Source organism: Castor canadensis, chromosome 8 (assembly GCF_047511655.1).
Source record: "Castor canadensis chromosome 8, mCasCan1.hap1v2, whole genome shotgun sequence".
NCBI classification, from domain to species: domain Eukaryota; kingdom Metazoa; phylum Chordata; class Mammalia; order Rodentia; family Castoridae; genus Castor; species Castor canadensis.
The window spans coordinates 151,230,864-151,249,843 of NC_133393.1; the positions used below are offsets into that span (position 1 = coordinate 151,230,864).

At 42.3% G+C, this 18,980-nt stretch overlaps 1 protein-coding gene and 1 long non-coding RNA gene across 2 annotated transcripts in view; both read left to right on the plus strand.

Moving 5' to 3' along the window:
* LOC141425852 (uncharacterized) lies at window positions 1-17,047 on the plus strand. Its single transcript, XR_012451012.1, has 2 exons — window positions 1-13,884; window positions 15,025-17,047. It is a non-coding gene; the product is annotated as an uncharacterized lncRNA (long non-coding RNA).
* Aco2 (aconitase 2) overlaps window positions 1-18,980 on the plus strand; it is a 43,649-nt gene that overhangs the window by 162 nt on the left and 24,507 nt on the right. Inside the window, exon 2 of the mRNA XM_020168166.2 lies at window positions 17,232-17,368. Coding sequence (XP_020023755.1) covers window positions 17,232-17,368 — 137 coding nt within the window. The remainder of the gene's footprint in view (window positions 1-17,231; window positions 17,369-18,980) is intronic.

Sequence of the window (18,980 nt, forward strand, 5' to 3'; positions counted from 1 at the left end):
GCTTAGGACTGTGTGGGTGCGCGAGGGCGGGGTGTCTTCTACTGTGCCTGCGGCGGTAGGAGAGTTCTGGCAGGGCGGGCCCGACCTCGGTTAGATTTTTCGTGTACCCATTCCAATTGCGGGCCGAGAGCCCGCGCCCAGTCCTTCCTTGACCCCTAGGTCAAGGCGTCCCTGGCCCAGTCAGCGTCCCTGCCCTATCTCCGCCCGGGGAAAAGAGTGGGTCTAAGCAGCAGCGGCCTGGTGAAGAGTAGAGGCACCCCTTCTTTCTTTCTCTTGACGGTACTCCCCACTCCTTCGTGTGTCTTTCTGTGCTTCAAGGTGAGCACAAGGTGACTGGGGGGCGCGGTGGTTGTGCAGACATTTAGGTCCAGTTGCTGAAGCCTTCTCTTTCTCCTCAGCAACAGAGAGTTGCTAGCCATAGTTCTGCTATATCCACCAGGCCTGGAGTCTGCAGAAGCTAGTATCCTATGCCACTTTTTGAGGACTTTTTGGAACATAGCGTCGAGAATGGAAGAGTGTTGTTCTTGGACCTGACATAGTAAATCGGCAGTATCACCATAGTATCTCACTTTTGCACCGGATTTTAGAACTGTTTTTTTATACCTTCGAATGTAAACTGACTCATATATTCATCTAGTGAGATAGACGTCAGATGAGCTTCCCTATTTGATAGGTGATAAAACTGCAAAAAAGCAGATGTAAGTCCTGGCTCTCATGAGTGTCATCCAAGTGCTGTACTCTGAGCAGTGACCCTACAACCCCTCTATTCTCCTGTTCATGTCAGCCAACCCTCACAGAACTTTCTGAGTTGGGGTGTGGACGTTTGAATTTGTGAGAGTACAGAATGGAGTCTTTTAAGCTTTAAATTAGGTACTTTTCAAATACTAGGTGGAAAATGAGACTCAACAGTTTGACCTTGACTCTCCTGTTACGAGCCATCTAGAACGTTGTGACTGTCAGATGGTTTTTCACTCCTAACTTGACAACCCTAAGAAGGTGTTATACTCGGGAGTTCAATATCAACTGTGTATTGTGTTAATAAAGCAAGTTGACTTCTGTCAACTTTTGTTAACTTTGTGACTCTTCTTTGAATCAAGCAGCACAACTTTCAATATAGGTTTAATGAAGAAGTTACAGTGCTGTAATCTCAGGAAGCATTGTTACTTAAAGTTATTTTTCATCACATTGCTTAAATTTAAATGTTAAAAGTGTCTGAAAGCTGGGGGCCTGTGGCTCACACCTGTAATCTTAGCTACTTAGGAGACAGAGATCAGGAGGAGCACAGTTGGAAGCCAACCCGGGCAAATAGTTCGAGAGACCCTATCTCGAAAATACCTAATACAAAAAGGACTGGTAGAGTGGCTCAAGGTGTAGGCCCTGAGTTCAAACCCCAGTTCCGGTATCTGAAAATACCTCTAATTTTTTGGGCAAAGACAAGGGATTTACACCTAATTATTTCTTCAGGTCCTTTCATTCTTTAGTAATGTGGAAATAATTTTTTCCTGATCCTGCTGTCCTATGATTTAATGGAGACAGACAAGATTATTTGGTAGAACAAGTGGCTTATTGAGCTTGGAAGAAAGGAGTTATGTCACATTTTTTAACTGAACAGGATCTCGGAAAGCATGAATGATAAAATGATGATAGAAGGAGATCTAGGCTGTAGTTCATGCTCTACACTGATCCTGTGACCTTGAGCTTGTAACTTCATTAATATGTTATCTATTAGATAGTGATGATCTTTGTTAAACAAATGCTTATAGAGTTCTTGGACTATTTTAAAGTGATGAGCAAGTAGAATGTGTTTACAACCTGGTAGTCCAACCTCCTCTTTTATAGATGGAGACTAAGACCTTGAAGCTAGGAGACTGGCTGTAGCAGAGTCAGGATTAAAATCTAGGTCCCCTTATATATGTGTTCAACTGAAATGAATGAACAGAATTATGCACTTTGCATTATACTACTGCCTCCCAGCAGCCAGGCTGTCTCAAGTAATGACCAACTAACCCTATCCTCTGAGAACCTCTGACATTTACCTATTTTGTGCTTTGACAAGTGATGGTTACTACCTTAGTAGTCATGTCTTTAGAGCCCTATTGATAGTCATTCCTTCTTCCCCATATACTTTCTGAGAATCCATTGCTTGCTTCAGAAATATTGTTTTTTTTATGTTTTTTTTTTTTTCTGAGACTGAGTCTAACTGTAGCCCAGTTTGGCCTCATACTCATGATCCTTGTGCCTTAGCCTCCTGAGTGCTGAGATTACAGGCAGACAGGTACTTGTGGGATCGTGTGTATTGGCACCACCACCATATCCAGTAGAAACATTGACAAGTAAAGAAGGCAGTTCCTGTTCTTGTGGAAGTCCACTGTATTCTAATGTACCCAACTGCAGAGGACTTTGAGATCTTTCTCAGCCAAAATATTTTTCTTCTTCTGGCTGAACCAAAGGTAAAGGTAGATGGTAGAATGATGACTTTACTACTGTCACTAATAATAGCAAACATTTACCTTAGTGTGTCCCAATAATAGTTTATGATGCTTTGGGGTAAGGCAGACCTATGAGCCCTATTTTATAGTTGAAGAAACAAGATTAAAGAGGAAACAGTGTGCTGGGCACAGGTGGCTCACACCTGTAATCCTAGCTACTCAGTAGGCAGAGATCAGGAGGATCATGGTTTCAAGCCAACTAGGGCAAATAGTTCAAGAGACCCTATCTCAAAAAACCCTTCACAAAAATAGGGCTGGTGAAGTGGCTGAAGGTGAAGGCCCTGATTTCAAGCTCCAGTACCACAAAAAAAAAAAAAGGGAGGAAATAGTATAATGGTTAATAATATGGACACTGGCATCAGTCTGCCTGGGTTTGAATCCTGGCTCTAATACTGAGTAGCTGTGACCTTGAGCGACCTCACTGGGTTGTTTGCTCATCTGTAAAATAGTATAATAATACTACATTTCTTTTAATCATGTAATAGTTGTAAAGTATTTTATAACCCTGCCTGGAACTAGTAAATACTATATTCTCATTAAAATAAGGTAAATTGCATAGGACCTTATACTAGTTGTTTGTAAATGTGATTGGATCTATGTTTCTGATTCCAAAGCCTGAGGGCTAGCAGCTGGCACCGTACTGCTTCCCTTTCATATCAAGACTCAGCATTGGGCCAAGACACCATTGATGGTCCATTACCGGAGAACAACGCTAAGTTCAGCGTGTGTAATATTGCTTGACAGTACCTGCTATCAGGTAGAAAGGTTACAAACAGTAAGAAAAAATAAGAGCTGAGATTTTTTTTTTTTTTTGAAAAGCCATATTTACTCTCTGATTTTAATATTTATTTCTGTACATATGACTATATGCAGTAAATAAGAGGTTTGAGCACATCAGATACATTTCTCAGATCTTTGGTTTTGCCTTGAAGTACTTGAGTTTGGCTTCTTATGTAACCTTGGGAGAAGTCATGCATGTAAATCAAGGATGGAAATTAGCTACAGAGAAGTCTGCCATCTTCCACAGAAGTTTTCTGTAAAGTGCCATGTGTTGTTTCTTTTTTTTTAAATTTTGCTTTGAATTCTAACCGGGTTATTCTGATGAGGAAAGGAGGGGCTGAGCAGGCTGTGGGCAGTCATGCAGGGTTCAGTAAGGAGTTTGGGTTTTACTCCCAAGTTCAGTGAAAGTCCACTGGAAGATTTTAAGGCAGAGAGTGACATTATCTGATTTATGCCTGAGAAAAATCATTTGGGCTGCTGTGTGGATGATGGGACATAGAGGGTCCAAACAAGAGGTAGGCTGGGTACTGGTGGTTCACACCTGTATTCCTAGCTACTCCAGGCAGAGATCAGGAAGCTTTCTGTTCGGAGCCAACCTGGGCAAATAATTTGTGAGATGATATCTTGAAAAAACTTATCACAAAAAAGGGCTAGTGGAGTGGCTCAAGGTGTAGACCCTGAGTTCAAACCCCAGTACTGCAAAAAAATAAATAAATAAAAAAGAGACAGGGAGAGGTATGGGGGGGCTGCTGGAATGTGGTCAAAGTGCCCTGGACTAGAGTTCTGCTAGTGAAGTGAAGGGAATCTGCTCAGAATCTGCATATGTTTTGGAGGCAGATGGGTTGGGTGAGGAACGTGAGTGATAAAGGGGTGATGCCTAGATTTGGGTCATCTATTACAGGTTTGTGTAAACTTGGATTCAGTAGCCATGCGTTTGCATAGTACTTATAAAACTTGGCTGAGGACAGAAGTGCATTTGTAAATTCTTTATCTTTTCACCAGTTTTCAGCAGGTGCCTCTTTCTCAGGAGAGTGAACTAGATGAGGTCAAAGTATCTTATCCAAGGCTGCCCACTTTAGTCTGAGCATCACATCTCAAGTGAGCCCTGTTCTATCTCTAGTTTTGTTTTAGTACCTGGTGTGGCTCCAGAGACAGCCGTCTGGGAAGTATTTAAAATGAGAGTTGAGTTTTTGCTGGCTCCAACTGTCTTTTATGGGCCTGGTTTTTCCAGCTTCTGCTTTGGAAGTCATTGGTAAGCTTTGTATCTATCAGCTGATAGGACGGAAGGGACTTCAGGGAAGCTTCTTGTTACAGAGGGCTGGGGATGTAGCTTAGTAGTAGAGCACTAGTCTAGCAGTTTAAGGTCCTGAGTCCAGGCACAGCACCCCGCCCCTCCACATACATACACAAAGCGGGGCTCTGAAGGCCTAGTATTTGACAGGTTCTTTAATTAAACTCAGTTTCATGTGCTATAAAGATTTGTGAATGGTTTCTGATAGTATTTTAGAAGTAGGTCCTTCCTAACATTGAGAATAGGGGAGACTTCCCTCAGGTTGCCCAAGAGTGGACCTGTGTAGAATCTATTTTGGAGTTCCTGGAAGGCATACAGAATAGTTTTCTTGGGCTCATTTTGCAAAGCTTAGGCCAAAGGGAATGGCACCAGCTTTGGAGCCAGGTCTGGATTTCCACCTTTGCTATATGACCTGGTAAAATAGTTAACATTCCAGAGCCATAGTTTCCTGATGTTTAAAATGGGCATAGTACTCTCTGCCTCACAGATTAGTTATGGGATTATGTGTATAAAGTTCTTGGGGCAAGTCTGGTGCTGGATATATGATTGTTAGTTTATGTCTCTAGGGCTCTATGGCCTCCATCACCTCTGTTTATCATGGTTTGGGGGCTGAGAATACAGTTCAGTGATAGAGTACTTGCTTAGCATGGGTAAGACCCAGGGTTTGATCCCCAACACTGTTCTTTAAAAAAAAAAAAAAAAAAGCCTGGTTCTAGACGAATAATTGTTCCTCCCCTAATCTCCATAGATGGCGGATACGTAGTAGTGTTCAGGAAGATCTTTTGGTGCTGCTATGAGAGGTAGGGTACGAGGTAGAAATGAATCTGCTGGTTTTGTTTTTTATTCCCTGAGGAGGGCAACATGGAAGAAAGGAACTCTGAAATTGCATTTGTTGCATTGTCATTAAATATTAAATATGGGCCCTTAATTTAGGCCCAGTGAAAGTATTTCTGCTTCCACCTTGCAGAGATGGAGACTGTTTCTGATTGGGCATTTGTGGGAGGTACCAAAGAGGCATCAGAAGTTTCTTTAAATCCCCCAACTTTTCTTCAGTGCCTTATAGCTGGGTCTCTTCTTTTTCTCTGGGCATTTGTATTGTTACTGTTATTTATAAACATTCCCTGTGCCATGCCTGCATTTGCTGAGGGAGCTACAGAGCTGACTTAAAATGAGAGTCCTGAGAAAGAGCTCTCATTTTAGTGTCTTCGTAATTGTCAAATATTTAATTATGTTTTATGGGTTATATATTGGGCATTCTATTGTAGTTCACACTTCTTTAAAATGGGAAACTCATATGATATACACATAGTAACACAAAATTTTTCCCCTGTACTGCTGAGATGGAAGTCATTTCAATAACTAGCCTATTGGGCTGAAGCAGGAGAAGGTAAGTGGGTGTGCAGAGGGGACCTCAGTGTAAACTCAGCCCTCCATCTGGCACACTTGTGGTGGTGGATGTGTGGTCTGCCTGCTGCTGTGACAATGTTAGAACGCAGGTTCAGGCCTGGGGAAACAGGTGAGCCATATTAGCTGCCACATGCTGAGTTCAGTCCCTATCACCCGTCACGGAACTAGATCTTGTTCTGTTGCCTCATTTGCCCTTCACAACAACACTAAGATGCAAGTATTACTGGCCTGTTTTTGTAATGATGAAACTGAGGCCCAGAGAGGTTAAATAGCTCAGCTGAGGTCACAGCTAGCTGTAGCAGAGCCAAGTTTTGAATGCAGATGTGTGTTGGACTGCAGAACTCAAGTTTTTAACCAGTCAGCCAGACTTTCCCCAGAATACTCCCCTGGGAGTTGAAGCTAAATCTCTGTAGAGTAGGCTCGATATAGGGGGCACAGTTCAGTTGGCCCCGGCCTGCCTGGGTGTTTGTCTCTTTGGGGCAATGATGGCCTCTGCCCCAGATACCAGTGAGGCAGAGGTATGGGTCTCACAGAGGCAGAATTAGTCCTCTCTGAGCTCAGGCTGCCCGTGTTGCTTACAAGCATGTCCTACTCATGTGTGTTGGTGCAGAACTCCTGCCTGCTCTCAGGGCCAGAGCAGGGCTCAGATTTGTATGCAGCTTACTGTATGCCTGGAGTCTCTGCTTCTGAAGTGGCAGCAGAGGACAATTAGGCAGATGAATGAATCTACTTCTGTCTTTGGTGCCCATTTAGAGGCTGTGACTTGGGGGAGATGGCTCCTTGCTTCTGAAAAGGATTGCACCACTTTTGTTCCTTCTAGTTGCATAGCAACCAAGCTAGCTGATTGTCTGCCGGCAGGAGGGAACTGTTTAGCTTTGGACTCTTAGGAGAGATGCCAGGTGTTGCCTACCACTGAGGGTGGGAGAAAATTGTTAGAAGCCACAGTGGAAGTGTGGGAAGATGCCTCTCTTCAGGAGGGTGGTGACTAACAGGCATTCCTGTGTTGTCCACCTACAAGGAGCACTCCCTCTCCCCAAGGCTTCTTTGCCAGGCTGTTGAGGTCAGGGTCAGAAGAACCAGGGTCTGACCCCATCCGAGTCCCTGCAGCTTCCTTGTGGTGAAACGGACTGCCTTATAAGGCAGTAAGTCCCCACCACTGGAGATAACATACTGAGGTGGAGAGGAGGGGTATTAGGCATTAAGTACAGTATCAGTGGACAGAGAAGACCTTTTTCAGCTCCCATTTCAATTCTGAAATGTGCAGTCCTGGTGCTAGTATGGGGTTGGTACTCAGAGCTCCATGTTATATCAGAGCCGGGAGTAGGGAGAAACTGTGTTCTGCCAGTGTTCCAGGGGAGATGGGAGGCTAGTGGGACAGGGCCTTATAGTATCCTCTCCTGCTGGGCAGGAGTCACCAAGACTCATAAGCTGTTGTGCAAAGTTATTAAGGTGCTATGGTGTAGCTGTTCTTCTACACCTATACGATCCTTCGTGATAGCTAGGTGTGGTGGCTCAGCTACTTGTGAGGAAGAGATTGGGAGGATCACTGAGGCCAGCCTGGACAAAAAGTTAGTGAGATCCCAGCTCAAACAACAAGCTGGGGTCTGAAGGTTTGACTCAAATGGTAGAGTACCTGCTTTGCAAGTGTGAAGCCCTGAGTTCAAACCCCAGTCCCCCTCACCTCAAAGAAAAAAAAAAAATTCGGAGCCTGGTGCAGTGATTTACACCTGTAATCCTAGTTCAGGAGGATTAAGGTTCAGAGCCACCTTGGGCAAATAGTTGGAGAGACTCTGTCTTGAAAATACCTAACACAAAAGAGGAGTGGGTCAAGTGGTAGAGCGGCTGCCTAACAAGCAGGAGGCTCTGAGTTCAAACTCCAGTACCACCAAAAAAAAAAAAAAAAAAATAATAAAGAACAAGTTGGGTGTGGTGGTGCACACCTGTCCTTCCAGCTACATTGGCCAGGCAAACATGACACTTTATCCAAAAATAACTAAAAGGAAAAAAACGCTGTGGGCATGATTATGTAGTAGAGTGCCTGTCTAGCAAGGGTGAGGTCCTAAATTCAAACCCCAGGGCTGCCAATAAGTTAAATGCATACATACATACATACATAAAAAGATCCTTTATGGTAGGCGTGAGCCACATGTGCTTAGCTTAGAGTGATTTCTGCGTGCATTTGTGGTACTAGGGATTGAACCTGGTGCCTTGTGCGTGCTAAGGCAAATGCTCTACCACTTAAGCCATGTTTTCAGCTGTTCTATTTTGTATTTTTTGTTGTTTTGTCTTTGAGACAGGGTCTCACTAACTTCTTGCCCTGGCTGGCCTCAAATTTACCATCCTGGCTTCATCTCCTGAATAGCTGGAATTGCATGTGTGCACCACCACACCTGGGTTAGAATTATTTCTTTAGGTTTTTTTTTTTCTGTCTTTCTTTTTTTGTGGTAAGGTGCTTGAACTTGCCTTGTACTTGCTAGGCAAGCAGTCTACCACTGGAGTCACCCCCAGCTCCTAGAATTACTTCTTTAGGATAGATCCTCAGATACAGAATTGCTGGGTCAAAGGATATGGTCATTCCTATGGGCTTCCCATTGACAGGCGGCTTTATGAAAAGACTGAACCAGTTTGCTTTTACTCCCCAGCTAGCAGTCTACATGGATATTATTTTTGGTGCTGACCATTTAGGTTTTAAATTAAAATTAACATTGGTTACATTTTTTTCTAGTTATAAGAAGTATTATAATGAGTCATTTGTAGAACATTTGGGAAAAAGAGAAAACTCAAGAAGTAAAAAATAAACCATAATTCTAGTGTATGAATTTAGTCTATAAGTGATGCCTACTTAAAAGATTTTTTTTAATGACTTTCCACATATAAGGAAAAAGAGAAAATGGTATGAAGACATTTATCTATTACCAACTAAATTCAACAGTTTTTAATACTTTACCTTATTTGCTTCATCTGTATTTTTTTCAGTGGGCCTGGGGTTTGAACTCAGAACTTTGTGCTTGGAAAGCAGGTGCTCTATCACTTAAGCCACACCTCCAGTTTCATCTATGTTTTTAAATTAATTTTTTCTGAATATTTTCAAAAGAAATAAGTAAATATTCTGACACCTTGCTCCTAAAAACTTCAGCATTTGTCTTTTGTTTTGTTTTGTTTTGGTGGGGGGTGGGGAGTGGTACTGGGGTTTGAACTCAGAGTCTCCTATTGACTAGGCAGGTACTCTGCCTCTTGAGTCACTCTGCCAGCCCTTTTTTGCGTTGGGTATTTTCAAAATAGGGTCTCCTGAACTATTTGCCCAGGCTGGCCTTGAACCAGGATCCTCTTGATCTGTGCCTCCTGAGTAGCTAAGATTACAGGTGTGAGTCACCAGCACCTGCGCCCTGCTGTATTCATCTCTTTAAAAGCATGTCAAGGGCTGGGGTTATAACTTGGTGGTAGAGAGCTTGCCTAGTGTTCGTGCATGGACACATACACATATCAATTATACTCGGACTACATTTTAATTTCTTCCAAAAATGGCTTCAAGGGCTAGCAGAGTGGCTCAAGTATCTGCCTAGCAAGCGTGAGACCCTGAGTTCAAACGCATGTACTGCACCGCCCCCCCCCAGCAAAAAAGAAAAAAAGGCTTTGATAGCTGTTTTTTTCCAAGTCAGGAACTAATTAAATTAAAACAACCCATCACAAAAAAAGGACTGGTGGGGTGGCTCAAGGTATAGGCCCTGTGTTCAAATTCTAGCACTGCAAAAAAAACCGCAATAAGATCTAATTAAGCAATTGGACATTGCATTGGTTTTACCTTTTTTGGTCTGTCTTAATCCACAACAGTACCCTCTCTTTTCACCAATTACATTGACCTTTTAAAAAAATTACCATGCCAGTTTTCTTGTGGAATGTCCACATTCTGGTTTTAACTGTTCTTTATGTCCCCTTCATTTGCCCTGCACTGAATGTAAGGATGTCAGTCCCAAAGCTTGCTTAGGTTGAGGTTCAAGAATTCTTCCTAGGTGAAGCTGTGCCACCAGGAGGCATCAATTCCACATTGTCCTTTTGGTGGTAATGCTAAGTTAGATCTCTGATAATGAAATCTGTATGGTAAAAGTACTTTTCCCACCTTTTACTGTTCATGATGATAAATTTCTGTAAGTTAACTTGTGGAATAAACTCAGGGCCAGCCACTAGCTCTCCTACTTGAGCCACGTCCCCATCCCAGCTTTGCACATTAAAAAAATAAATAAACACTTTGGATTATTGTCACATTGCCTCCAAACAATTCTGTTCCTCCGCATTTAACATGCTTTTTTAAATCTATTTGCCTTTTTCATTCTTTTTCCTGATTACAAAAGAAATTCGTATTGCCTAGTATGCACAAGGCCCTGGGTTCAATTCTCAGCACTGCAAAAATAGAAAAAAAAAGAAAAAAGCTCATATGTATACTGTATCATGCAATATTTAAAATGTGCAGAAATACATAACATAGTAAAAACACCCATGATTGTAATCCATAGAGATAAGCGGTTTAGGCATACTATTTCATTTTTTCCCTAAACATATTTATATTTATTTATTATTGTACAGATATGTACAATGGTAGAATTACAGAAGTGCAACATACTGTTTTCCTACTCATTATTTTTACTGACCATGTCTTGGAGGTTTCCCTGCCTGTAAAGGTTAATTTTGGGTTTGAACTCAGGAACTCATGCTTGCAAGGAAGATGCTATACCACTTGAGCCACTTCACTAGCCCTCTTTTTTTGTGTGTGATGTTTTTTTTTTCCTAGATAAGGTCTTGGGAACTATTTGCTTGGGACTGGCTTGGAATTGTGATCCTCCTGATGTCTGCCTCCTGAGTAGCTAGGATTACAGGTGTGAGCCACTGGCACCCGGCTTATTGTATTCTTTTAAGCATTTTTAACTTTAGTTGGCCACTGGTGGCTCACACCTGTCATCTTAGCTACTTGAAAGGTTGAGAACAGAGGAATGAGCTTCGAGGCCAGCCTGGGCAAATAGTTCATGGGACCCCCATCTCCAAAATAACCAGAGCAAAATGGACTGGAGTAAAGCTCAAGCAGTAGAGTATCTGCTTTACAAGCGCAAAAATTTTTTCTTTTCTCTTTTTTTTTTTTTGCAATTTTAATTTATTTTAATTTTATTTATTTACATTATACTAGGGTGTGAACATATGTCCTCATACTTAATAGTCAGATGCTTTCCCAGTTGTGCCACACCTCTACCCCTTTTTGTATTTTTTGGTTATTTTTTAGGTAGGGTCTTAAGTTTTGGTGTGGGGCCACTACCAGATCATGGTTCTCCTACCTATGGCCTCTTGTGTTGCTGTGACCTCCAGCACGAGGCACCGTTTCCAGGTGTATTTGAGATGGGGGTCTCACTAACTTTTTGCCTGGACTGGCCTCAAACCCAGATCCTCTCCATTTCTGCCTCCCAAGTAGCTGGATTACAGGTATGAGGTACCATGCCTGGCCTTATTTATTTATTTGAGACAGGGTCTCACTACCTAGTCCGGGCTGGCCTTGAACTCAAACTCCTCTTGCCTTAGATTCCCAAGTGCTAGAATTCTAGGCATATATCACCATGCCCGGCTCTATCTTCTTTTTAAGCTGCTGTTTACCATAGTATCACTCAGTGGTAGAATGGTGAATGAGACATGATTTATTTAGTCAGGGCTTTATTTTTTTTAAAAAAACCCTTCTCTTTTGGTGGTACTGGGGTTTGAACTCAAGGCCTCATGCTTGTTAGTCAGGCAATTCTACCTCTTGAGGCACTGCCAGCCCTCAGTGCCTTTATTTATGGAAATTAGGTTCTCTAAAAACAGTGCCACAGAGAATGCTTGTCTCTCTTGGCTCACTTATTTGTTTTTAATAAGATGGCTTCTTGAAAAAGGGAAAACTGGTAAAAAATGTACAAAGATTTTATATTTTATTAGGCAGAACTTAATTGTCTTAAACTTCTTCAAATTCTAAGAGCATCTAAGACTGGCAAAATTATTGATTTGTCTTGTTAACTGCTCTCACAAGATTAGCCGAACCTGCTCCATGGTATTTTTTATTTGTTTGATCTGTTGTACTAAATACAGGAAGTGCAAGAGTAGTATTGTTCCACAGCAAAACTGTTTAACTTCATGAGAACACTTCAGTACACTTTCAATAAAGAGCCAACTACATTAGATTCTGGGATATTTTCCTTTGGTGCTTTTTTTTTTTTTGTACTGGGGTTTGAATTTGGGGCCTCAAACTTGCTTTTTTACGTTGGGTATTTTCTTTTTTTTTTTTTAGTTTGCACTTATTTTTTTTTGTTTTTATTTTTATTTTTTATTTTTAAAAAATTTTTATTTTATTCATATGTGCATACATTGTTTGGGTCATTTCTCCCCCCTTGACCGCCCCCCTCTTTCACCCCCACTCCTGCCCTTATCCCCTCCTTACCCCTCGCTACCAGGCAGAAACTATTCTGCCCTTATCTCTAATTTTATTGAAAAGAGAGTATAAGCAATAATAGTAAGGACCAAGGGTTTTTGCTAGTTGAGATAAGAATAGCTATCCAGGGAGTTGACATGCATTGATTTCCTGTACATGTGTGTTACCTTCTAAGTTAATTCTTCTCAAACTAACCTTTTCTCTAGTTCCTGGTCCCCTTCTTCTATTGGCCTCAGTTGCTTTAAAGTTTCTGCGTTAGTTTCTCTGTGTTGAGGGCAACAAATGCTATCTAATTTTTTGGGTGTCTTACCTATCCTCATACCTTCCTTGTGTGTTCTCACTTTATCATGTGATCAAAGTTGCGTTGGGTATTTTCAAGATAGAGTTTCATGAACTATTTGCCTGGGCTGGGCTAGGCTCTACCTCCTGAGTAGCTAAGATTACAGGTATGAGCCACCATTTCCTGGCTGCTGTTTTCAAATTAAGATTTTTCTAAAACATTTCTGACATTTCAATTAAAGGTCACAGTTAAAATGAATTTGCAGATTTATAAAATGTGATTTGTGCTTAAATATATTAATGGTTAAGCCACCAGAAAATATTAATTAGTTGTTAGCATTAAAGCTGAAAGGGAAAAAACTCTGATGCTGAGTGCCGTGGTGGTTCACACGTAATATAATCCTAGCTACTCAGAGGCAGAGATCAGGAGGATCACGGTTCAAAGTCAGCCTATGCTAATAGTTAGCAAGACCTTTTCTCGAAAAAACCCTTCACAAAAAAAAAAAAAAAAAAGGCTGGTGGAGTGGCTCAAGGTGTAGGCCCTGAGTTCAAACCCCAGTACTTCCAAAAAACAAACAAACAAAAAGACCCCAACTCCAAGCCCCTACATTTCCATGAAATTGGTCCTAACCAAAACTGCCTACCTCACCTCTAGAGGTTTAATCCCCCCCTTTGCTAATAAATCACTTTACAGGTTGAGAAAAAAAAAAAAAATAAAGCTGAAAGGTCCTTTAAAAGTCTGTTGCAATAGGAAAAAATGAAAAGGCTTGCTGCTTCTTGTATTATCCAGAAAAGGAATACAACTTCCCCACCTCTCATTTGCATCTGTCCCCTTTGTGAAGGAAGATAGAGCATAACACATAGCAAACACTTACACTGTGAACAGACTCATGCAAAGTGCTTTCTGCAGATGATTTCATTTGCTGTTAACACTATGAAGTTTATGTCCATTTTCATGAAGGTGAAACACAGACTCAGGGAGGTTAAATAATTTGCCTGGGGTCACAGCAGGTAAGTGGTGGAGCCAGCTTGGGTAATCAAACTCTTAAGTGCTCAATCTGAACCATCATAGTGCTGGGAAAGGAGGGCTAAGAGAGGAAAGAGCAACTGGCCCTGAATCTGGAAGTAGGAGAATCCAGAAATGTCCCCTCTCTGAAAAGGATGGACCCGAGCTTCATCCTGGACTCACTGCAAACCAGGTGCGTGACATCAAACTTAACTTGCTGACCTTCAGGTTCCACATCTGTGAGACAGGAATAAGTTATTTTTCACTGTTGCAGTTGGAATTCAACATAGGCAAGAAATGCTTGGTACAAGGCTGCAGGACTGGGGTTTCAACTCAGGACTTCGAGCTTGCAAATTAGGCACCCTACCTCTTGAGCCAGACCTCGAGTCCATTTTGCTCTGGATGTTTTAGAGATGGGGTCTTGAGAACTATTTCCCTTGGCTGGCTTCAAACTACAATCCTGCTGATCTCAGCCTCCCAAGTAGCTAGAATTACAGGTGTGAGCCACTGGCACCCAGCAGCTAGTCTTTTACATATGAGAGAAATGTGATTTATGAACGAATGATACATAGTATCCTTACCCTTAGTCTACAGGTAAGCATGTTAATATGCCCTGTTCTTCACAGTTCATGCATGACATCTCATGGATTTTTAGAGACAGGCTCTTGCTGTGTAGTCCAGGTTGACTCTGAACTCACCATCTTCCTGCCTCAGCCTCCTGAGTGCTGGGGTTATAGGCATGTCCCACCATCCTGCTGGTATTCTTTCTTAAGCCTGTTTTTCAGTGTTGGTAGTCCATAGTTGCCTAATTGTTCCCTTGCTTTTGGGAATTGGGACTTTACCTTTTCCCGGTGCTGTGATTAGAATTACAGTGGTTTGACATGCTAGGCTAGACACTAGGTATTGTTAAACTCATTTTTATTTCTGTTGGTTAGTACAGTTAATTTGCAAAAATAAATAGGCCTATGTAGACACAGGAAAGGTGTCTCAACTATATTAATAAATAAAAAAAGTGAGTTATAGGACATCTTGTACTTTTTTCTTATTTGTGTACAGAACACAGATGGGGCTATGTATGTGCTTATCAGTGCACAGGAGTAATAGAAACTACTGAGAACTTAATGTGATCTCTCCTGATCTCACAGTGGCTCTTTAAGGAAGTGAGTGCTTAGGGAGGTTAAATAGTCCAAAATTACTCAGACCATAAACAGTAGTGCCCAACTTAAGTCCCAGGTCTCTGCCCCTTTGCCCCTTGCACAGAGTCCTCCCATTGTCATGGGATGGAGTGGTTACAACTACAGTGGAAATACACTGCATTCTTCCCCATGCGCAGGCATGGTGTCATTGGTGGGTCCTTGACACCTATCCCATGAAGCTCTGCTGGTGGAGTTTGAGCTTGAAGGCAAGAAGAACTGAGCTCTGCACTGGGGAAGTTGCTCCTGTGGCCATTAAGAGAAGATGAATGGTGGTTGGTATGCTGTTTTACAACATGACTTGTTCTTACCATAGGGTGACCTGAACAAGGCTGGCCGCTATGGACTTTTACTACATTCTGATGTTGAGTTTGGCAGGGTTTGGATTTAAATATCCAGGTGACATAAAGAAGGGACTCTGAAGCTGTGGCTTTAGCTTTGCCTCTACCCTTTCCTGGGATACTAGCCACCTAAAAAGGAAGCCACTTTTTCCTTCCTGCTGTTATTTCTTTGAATTCATTTATTCTTTCCAGATCACAATGTACCCTGTAAAGGTTGTCATCCACGTTTTAAAATTAACTAATACACACACCTCATCCTAATAATCTTTTACCTATTGCTGTATAACAAACTGCCCCTGAAATTAAAGGCTTAAAACAACAGTAAACATTTATCTCTCACAGTTTCTGTGGGCCAGAAATTTAGGAGCAATTTGGGTGGATGGTTTTAGTGTAGGGTCACTCAAGAAGTTGCAGTTGGGGCTGGCAGAGTGTCTTAAGTTGGTAGAATGCCTGCCTAGTAAGTGTGAGGCCCTGAGTTCAAACCCCAGTACCCCCCAAAAAAAAAGGTTGCAGTTGGGGGCTGGGAGGGTAGCTCCATGGTAGAACACTTGCCTTGTATGCATGAGGCCTTGGGTTCTGTCCACAGCCCATGTGTACACATAGGTGCAACACACACACACACACACACACACACACACACACACACACAGATTACCTGAAGCTGTAGTTATCTGAAGCATTTTTTCAATTTATTTTTTATTATTGTATTGGGGTACATTGTGACATTTACAGAATATATTCTTACAATATATCATAGTTGAATTCACTCCCTCCATCATTGTCCTTTATTCCTCTTTCTCACCTGAAGATTTTGATTTGGGCTGGAGTGTCCACTTGCAAGGCAGCTCACTCACAAGATGATGCTGGTTGACAAGAAACCTCTGTTCCTCTCTGTGTGGATCCCTTCCAGGACTGCTTAAATATTTTAACAACATGGTGACTGTTTTCCCCAAGAGCAATCTGGGAGAGGGTGGGGGAAAATCAGTGCGAGAAAGCACAAGTACACATGAGCAGGCCAGGCAGAAGCCATCCTTTTTATGTTCTAGTCTCAAAGTCACACAACAGCACTTGTGATAATAAATAAAAATAAAAGCTAAATCATGACAATGGGAATTTTGGACTGGAGGTGTGGCTCAAGTGGTAGAGCACCTGCTTTGCAAGTACAAAGCCCTGAGTTCAAACCCCAGTCTCACCAAAAAATAAATAAATAAAAATAAAAGCAAAATCACAACAGCACTTGTCACATACTGCTCCCTAGAAGTCAGTCAGGAAGTTCAGTATATGCTCATGGGAAATTGGATATAGGCACCACCTGTTGAAGGGATGAGACACATCAAAGCTTCCTGGAGTTTTCCTCATTCACTCTTCCATTTAGTTAACAATATTTGTTGCATCTCTGCTATGTGCCAGATGGAGATAAATAGATGGAAAGGCTTGATCCCACCCTCAAGGAATATAAGGTGTAGATGGAATACTATACTTGATTTTAACCAAAAGGCCGAGAAGCAGTAGATGGAATAGTAGCTGTGGTGTGGACAGTGCTTCACTGCGGAAGCATTGGTCTCCTCTCACCTCCCTGCGTGGTCATCAAAGCTAGTTATGTCCCCTTTCCTGGCTTCTCTGAAATTTGGACAATTCAGGATCTTCTTCAGTTGATACATGTCATTTAATAAACGACAGTTGACCCCAGAGATTCTGCTATAAATGCTTGCACTTTCTCTTTCTGCATATTGTGTTCCTATGATTGCTGTATCATCCTGTGCTTCAAATGAGGAAGCCACAACTGCAGTCATGGAACAACTCTTTTTTTTTTTTTTTTTTTAACATAAGCCAACCTACCAACCAATTATTACATTTTATCACTAGATAAGTAAGAAAAGGTAGATAATGGAACAACTCTTGACACTTGAATTCCTCAATTTTTTTCATCATGCTGAGCTGTCCCTCAGAGATGGACTCTACTGAGAACTCCATTCATTGATGATGCTGCTGTCTTTATTTTGCAGAAAGCCCTGGGTGTGCGACAGTACCATGTGGCCTCAGCCCTGTGCCAACGGGCCAAGGTGGCTATGAGCCACTTTGAGCCCAACGAGTACATCCGCTATGACCTTCTGGAGAAGAACATTAATATTGTTCGCAAACGGTAAGGCTGCAGGTGGGATACAGCAATGACTAAAGGATGCTGCTGTTGCTACTTGCTCTTTCAGGCAGCGTAGGTTGGACTTGGTAAAGATGGTTGGTGATGGTGGCAGGATTAAGTATTCAGAATACAAAGGCCCCTCCAGAGGAAAGTCATTCTGGATTGTTGGTGGAACTTCTGCACTCTCTGCCAAGGAAGAATCTTGTTTCCAAAAGGCCTGGAGATCTGGGTCCTAGTGAAGGATTCCGGTCCACTTTGATGCTGTGGCCCAAACCTCCTGACCATTTCAAGGCAGCCTGCTGAGCCCAGGCAACCCACCTGGGAGCTCTCAGGTCCAGTGGCTGGAAAACAACCCTATTTCCTCTTAAGACTGAGACCCAGAGGAGAGCTCAGGCTGGGACCCAGAAGAAAGCTAAGGTGGGATCTTGCCTGTCTTTTTCCTGAGCCTCCTGTTCCTCATTTGGTGAAAGGGCACTCATCTCTGCCTGCTGTCTTGTGTGTCAGGTCATGGGCTAAATGTTGCTACCACATGGACAGGAGGAGAAGTGGGGGGCTGGCAGTACATACCAGCCAGCATTGTCCTTGGAGCTTGATCAGCTGCAGATGGGGCTATGCCCTTGCCTGCCTGATGCTACTAATCCTGGTGACCTGGGAGAAATACCCATTGTACAGCTGAGGAACAGGCTAAGATATCAGCATCTTGCCTAAGGCACGCAGTGCAGGAAAGATGGGACCTCATCTCTGTGCCTTGGTCCAGTGTGCTCACCATGATCCCATACTTCCCCTCTCCTGTCATTTTGCTTCCTATTTACTGGTATCCTCACTTAAGTTTTAAGGGTAGGGACTATCTTAATCTTCATCTCTAACATCCTCCAGAATGGCATCCCCTGATTACAGTAAGGACCTATGAACTGTTCATCAAGGGTGGATGTGATGTTGCCACCTGAGTGGCCATGTTGGTCTCAGTACTTCACATACATCATTCCTAGTCTCAAGAACCCCTGTAGATTGTTGTTTTATACCTTTCCCATTTTACAGTGAGGAAATTGAGTGTCAGATTGGGGGAATACCCTGTCTAAGGTCATATATCTCTCTGACTCTAGAGCCACTGGTTTTTCTAGTATTCTTGTGGGCTTCATCAGGCTGTGTGTTAGCATCACCTAGGAAACTTTTAAACCCACTGGGTCCCACTTAGCAATTCTGATTCAGGTAGTGTTGGCCTTCAAAATAATGGCCTATAGGCCCAAAACATTGATCTTACCTGGGAGCCTATTAGAACCACAGAATCTCAGACTCTAGTCCAGACCAACTAAGTCAGAACCTGGCATTTAACAGGATTCCCAAGGAACTCATGTGACATCAAAATGTGAGAAGTGCTGGGCAGTTTCCCAGCTGATTTTAAAGTGTAGTCAGGACTGAGAATCACTGTTCCCATCAACATAAGAATTACACAAATTCTTTTATCCAGAAAGCAATTTTATTTATTCTTGGAGTTTTCAGACCATGGCTCAGTGGAAAAATGATAGGTTTTATTCAAGACATTTTCACCTTGCTCTTCATCATAAATGGAAGGAGAGCTACCACATAAGTGTGCCTTGAGATAACTTGACCAGAG